At 39.5% G+C, this 6000-nt stretch overlaps 1 protein-coding gene across 1 annotated transcript in view; it reads left to right on the top strand.

Moving 5' to 3' along the window:
• TIPARP (TCDD inducible poly(ADP-ribose) polymerase) overlaps nt 1–5081 on the top strand; it is a 36479-nt gene extending 31398 nt beyond the window's left edge. The window contains exons 5-6 of the mRNA XM_032225897.1: nt 1440–1709; nt 4328–5081. Of these exons, the coding sequence (XP_032081788.1) occupies nt 1440–1709; nt 4328–4775 (718 nt within the window). The 3' untranslated portion in view covers nt 4776–5081. The remainder of the gene's footprint in view (nt 1–1439; nt 1710–4327) is intronic.
• The last annotated feature ends 919 nt before the right edge of the window (nt 5082–6000 follow it).

Below are 6000 nucleotides of genomic sequence, written 5' to 3' on the forward strand. Positions count from 1 at the left end.
TCTTTTTCTGGGGGACAAGAGAGATTAGCCATTCTTTTGTTTGACCTTAACCAATAGAGAAGAGCTACTAAAGTATGTTAATTTGAGCAAAAGTGGCCAATGAATGCTGAAATTCATTTAGGATGGGACACTAATGCAGAATGCAATTAAAGGCACAAGTTTTAATATGCACAGATCAGAACAAGGATTAATAGGATTATATGATAGCAAAAGGAATGGATAAAGGCAAGATGGGTAGGAATGGGAATTCCCAAAAATAACTAAAAACTCAATTGTGGATAATTATAGCAACTACAGTGGAAGAAAATGATGTAAAAGAAAATCTGAAAAACCAAACCTTTGTGTTTTTGTGCATGCGATATAAAGGAGTTAGAAAAAAAGAATAGGTCAGCAAAGACAACATTGTGCAAGTAACCCAAATTGGTAGAAATGGGGTCAAGATAACTAAAATTCAGATATAAGGTACCCTTAAAAAACACATTAAGAACAACTAAGTATTTCTTCAGATATCATCTTAAGTGTAAGAAATATGCATTCTACCAAGCAGTTAGGAAATTCTGGTTAAAGGAACAGAATCTGTCTCATCTTGAGCTCTACAGAAATATAAGTGAGAATATGTACTGATCAAAATGAGTCTGGGTCAGAGTTTTTGCATTCTAGGATACAGAAGTAATCTGAAGATACTCTGGCCCAAAATCTATAAAAGGAACATCAACAGAGTTCATAATAACATAAATCTAGGAAAGGAAAATATATTCCTGTCTTGTGAAATGAGAAAAGGAAGGAAACAAGACACAGACCATCAATCAGTCTGACATTACTATATGGGAAAATTCTAGAATAGATCATGAAAGAGAGAGATCTGTAAGCACCTCCTTGAAAATTATACAGATTGTTAAGAATTCAGCATGGATTTCGTGGGAATAAATCTTATTTTCAAATTGGAGAACTTCCTTAGTTGAAGGAAAGCTGTGGAGATAATACATCTAGATTTCAGGAAAACATCTGATAAAGTCGTCATGACATGGTTTAGCAAGCATGAGATGGAGATTATATTTATTGATTGGGTTCATAGCCAACTTGAAAGCTGTACTAAAGATAAGCCATCAGGGATTCTTCATCAAACCGTTATGCCTTGTGGTTTAGTTCAAGACACAACAGTCTTTAAGTATTTTCATTAATAACCTCAACGAAGAGATGCTTATCAAAGTTCAGATAACAAAAAACTGAAAAAGATCACTAACGTATTAGAAGACCAAAAAGTTCAGCATCACGGTGAGAGGTTAGAGCAATGTTTCTTTTTTTTCTTCTAGCATCCCTTTCCACGTTTAAAAAAAAATTATGGAGAAACACCCCCCCCCCAAAAAAAAAGGAGTTTACAGATGTTACAGATTATCCTATTGAATCCTTTTCTTCCATTTCTCTCCCAATTTCTCCAGGACACTTAGTGGCAGCCTGGCAGTGCCAGTGACGGAATCTATCCCATCACCAGTTTTATTCCAAAATGCTGTTACCTTTCCCGGTTTCTATCCAGAAACATGGATTAACATGGACCCGGCTCAGGACTTTATCCAAGTGCCTGTTTCAAAAGAAGACAAAAGCTACAGAACCATTTATAATCTCTTTCATAAGACTGTGCCCGAGACCAAATATAAAATCTTGAAAATACTGCGAGTTCAGAACCAATTTTTGTGGGAGAAGTACAAGAGGTGAGTCAAGATCAGATAAATAATCTCCTGTTAACTCCGTTATTTCACGGTTTTTGGAGAGGTGGGACAATTATAGTGACATCTCTTGGAAAAGCATTATTTTTTTTTTACTTCCAATGCCTTCAACAAGAGAGCCAGCATGGTCTAGTGGTTAAGGTACCAGGCTAAGAAGGGGAAGTCTGTGAGTTTTATCCCTGCCTTACTCATGAAACCTACTAGGTGACATTAGATATCACACACACACACACACACACAAACACACTATCATCCCAACTTATCTCACCCAGGGTTGTTGTTTGGGAGGAAACGAGGAAGAGGAAAATGTGTTGGATATAATCTCTGCCTTGAGTTATGTATAAAAATAACAAAGGAGGCATATAAATTAAACAAATCTTGCTTCTTAAAGTGGCCAGTTGCTGCACCACCTTACATGCCATTGGCCTAGATGTCGGTGAAGAGCTTGTCCTTAGAAACACAAACAAGGAACTTCAGCTACATTGGAGTGAGAGGAGCATTGCAGGCAACAGCTGTCTGTTGGGAAATATCAGGCATGGCCGTTGTTGTATATAAATTGTTCAGAAGGAGTGCAGCCTAGACAGAAAAAGCGCCTCCTGCTTTGCTGAAAGCCACCCTCTGAACTAAAACCTGCATCTCTTTTTCAACTTATGAAAGAGGCCTTTTGTTGAAGCACCAGCCTTGGTGATGAACAGCTGTTTTGTTTGGCCTGATTGAATATGAATAGAGCTTCCTGGCTTCTCTCACTTTGTTAAGTTGGCACTATATTTTAGCTTCTAACCCAAACTGAGAAGAGCAGAAATCCCAGTGGTAGATCCCACCAACAGAGCTACAAAATCAAATTTTATTTGCTTTCTTTTCCCAGAATATCTCTCTATATTGTACTGTATGCTGATAGAAAAAGTATCCTCTGGGAATTGGGAGGGAGGGAGGGATTTCTAAGCTAGCATTTAAAAAAAAGTATTGCTAATGTTATGGTATAGCCCAGGGGTCAGCATGGTGGGAGAACTGGACTTCCGATCGGCTCCATAATTGAACGGGGTGGGGGCTTCCATTTAGGACCTTTGTGGCTCTTTGAGTGTTTAAGGTTGCCAACCCCTGGTATAGTCAAGTATTCTACTTTCCATCTTTCCCTCTGAAATGGTACAGATTAGCAACTTATAACTGTGTTTTCTAAATCTTTAGTTATATTTGACTACATGTAAATTTACTCAGGATTAATGCTCCCCATAAGAAGAACAGAAAAGCAGGTGGTAGACCCAGGAGTGGATTTTGCAATGCTACTTTTGCCTGCATTTTATAATTGGGTTGTGTATTACTAGAGCGATTCCCCAGTTTCATTTAAGCATGGTACAAGCATGGCCTGGCATTGTTTTTTTTTCTGCCGTGTCTAAATGACGTTGCCTCCCTCTCATTCCCAGCCTATAAGTAAGGCAGGTCTACAAGTAGTCCTCATCTTATGACTGTAATTCAGCCTGGAATTACAGTCCTTGTGATCATAAGTCAAGGCACCCACATGACCAGAAGTAATTTTCTGCCTTTTTTTGCAGGTATCATTAAGTAAACGTGGATGTTAAGCAAACACCTTTATTTGAATAAGCCTTTTTTATAGAAACCGTCAAAACACAACATGAATCAGTCACATAACCACAGAAAGCCATGGCCGGTTGTAAACTGACCTGCCTGACCTGCAGTCATGTGAATGTAGGGGAGCAGCCTGATCATTTATGATGGCTAAAGTCTCTTATGGGCCGTGAAACACTCAATCCATGGCCATCATAACTTTGCATGGTCTTAAAACACTAGGTCATTAAGTGAGGATTACCTGTACACCATCTTAAGATGTACTAATATAAAAGTAATGTTTCCCTCTTAGACTGAAGAGTGTTTACAGAGGCTGCAAAGGATGTAAAGTCTTACACCTACTTACTTACCCATTAAGTAAGCCCACACTTCTCTTTAACCCAATTTGGTGCCATATTTGGTGCCATTTTACTTCCCTAAATAGTTGTGCTATGTTGGGGATCTAGGAGAACTGTGCAGTGGTGCTAGACCTCTCAAACAGATGCAGTGTAACTGCTCTGATCCCTCCTGAAGAAGAAGTTGTGATGCTTTGAATTTTAACTTCCTTAATTGTGTTTAACTCGGGTGATGACCGAATAGGAGGTAGAAAGAGAAGCCTGGGAAACAGCTTAGTCCTGGCAAGTACAGGAGTAATCATTCTTGCTGCAAAACTATGATTGGTCTTGCAGGTGCCATTCAGTAGAGAAAACTGGTGGAATCAACCAATTTCTTTGGTTTTTCACACTCTGGGTGTGCAAAGATCAGGCAATACCATTTGGCAATGAGTCAAAACAGGCACAAAAGAAGCAGGATAAGTATTGGCAATGGGTGCAGTTGTTAAGGATAAAGAGCCCCAGATAAGTAGTGAGGGAAGCAAGCCACCCAGGACAGCTTTGGAGGTTATTTCAGGCAAGGACATACCACTCAAACTCCAGGGTCTACAAAATGCCTTGCTCTTTTTAAAGTTCCATTGGGCAGACTTTAACTTTTAGGAATTTAAAAAGATAAAACTCATATATGTGTGTCTATTTCATTTCCAGGAAAAAAGAATACATGTCTAAAAAAATGACCGGCTTAGACAAGATTATGAATGAAAGACACTTGTTCCATGGGACCTCCCAAGACGTGGTAGATGGGATCTGCAAGCACAACTTTGACCCTCGGGTATGTGGGAAACACGCCACCATGTTCGGGCAAGGAAGCTACTTTGCTCGGAAAGCCAGCTACTCCCATAATTTCTCCAAGCGGTCATCCAAAGGGATCCACTACATGTTTTTGGCAAAAGTACTGACCGGAAAATACACAGTAGGGAACCACACCATGAGAAGACCTCCACCTGTGAACCCTGCCAGCATCACCAGTGACCTGTATGATTCCTGTGTGGACAACTACTTTGAACCACAGATTTTTGTCATTTTTAACGATGACCAGAGTTACCCTTATTTTGTTATCCAGTATGAAGAAGTTAGTAATACTGTTATCATCTGAGAGACAGAGAAAAAAATAATTTCCATTGATAAATTATTGTTGTTAATGGGCTTTATAATCTGCTGTTTGTAAAATGTGCCCCTTTTTGGGGGGAGAAGAAATCCAGTTGGGAAAGTTTTAATAAAGTATTGAGGAAGAGGGAGGGAAAAAAGATAACCTTTTTAACAAACAAAAGAAAGAAAAAGAAAAAGAATCCTGAAAAGACCAATTGTGCAAATTGTAAATATTTTCCATTGTTTATAGCTGAGAAGAAAAGAAAAAAGACTGTGCCTTTTGTTATAAACACTATTTATGTTAGTAAATTTAATGTTTTAAAAACTTAATAGTGTGACCCAGTGATATCTTGAAAACTTGCAATTTGTCTGTCTTGAGTGCTTGCTGTTCTTACCTTCTTTCTTGGGTTTTTGGAGGTATTTGATCCCTTACTGTGAAATGCTTCACCTTTGAATTGTATCTGGAGGGCAGGTGTGGCTACATCACAGCTCTGCACCTGTACAGGTATCTACTGGCAACATGCCCAAGTGCAATATATTATCTGCTTCACTAAAAGGAACAAGGCTGAAGATTCAGTTCCTGCTACAGAAAACAGTGATAGCAGGAAGGGAAAGCCAACTGCTTCCATAGAACACTTCATTTTGTCATGGCTACCGTATTTTTCAGAGTATAAGACGCACCAAGATTTTGAAGAAGCAAATGAAAAAAAAAGTTTTTGCACTCTGCAGACCTCCCCAAAACGGCCTGTTTTTTTGTGAAAATGCCCCCCCCCCAAAAAAAACGAGTCATGAATAGCCTTTAGGAGGCTCGTAGAGTGCTCCTGGCGAGTGGGGCCATCCAAAAATGAGCAAAATGGCAGTAGATGACTGCTAGGTAGAGTTGTTGGCATTTACACTCCAGATACGAGTAATTCCATGCATGCCTTTAGGAGGCTTATAGGATGCTCCTGGGGGCTGGGGGGGGGGCAGCAAAATTGAACATAAAATGGCCCATTTTTCATTCATTTCTGCCTCCCCAGCCCCCAGAAGCAATCTGGAAGCTGCCGTTTTGGACAGCCATTTTGGTGAAGGGGGCAAGGTTTCAGGAGGCAACAAAATGCTGTATTCAGTGTATAAGATGCACCCAGATTTTCAGCCTCTTTTTTGAGGGAAAAAGGTGTGTCTTATACTCCAAAAAATATGGTACCATCCCTCTTAAGCATTCAACAATTGGAGTTTTCATGAATGAGAAG

The sequence above is a fragment of the Thamnophis elegans genome, chromosome 10, assembly GCF_009769535.1.
Source record: "Thamnophis elegans isolate rThaEle1 chromosome 10, rThaEle1.pri, whole genome shotgun sequence".
NCBI classification, from domain to species: Eukaryota; Metazoa; Chordata; class Lepidosauria; order Squamata; family Colubridae; genus Thamnophis; species Thamnophis elegans.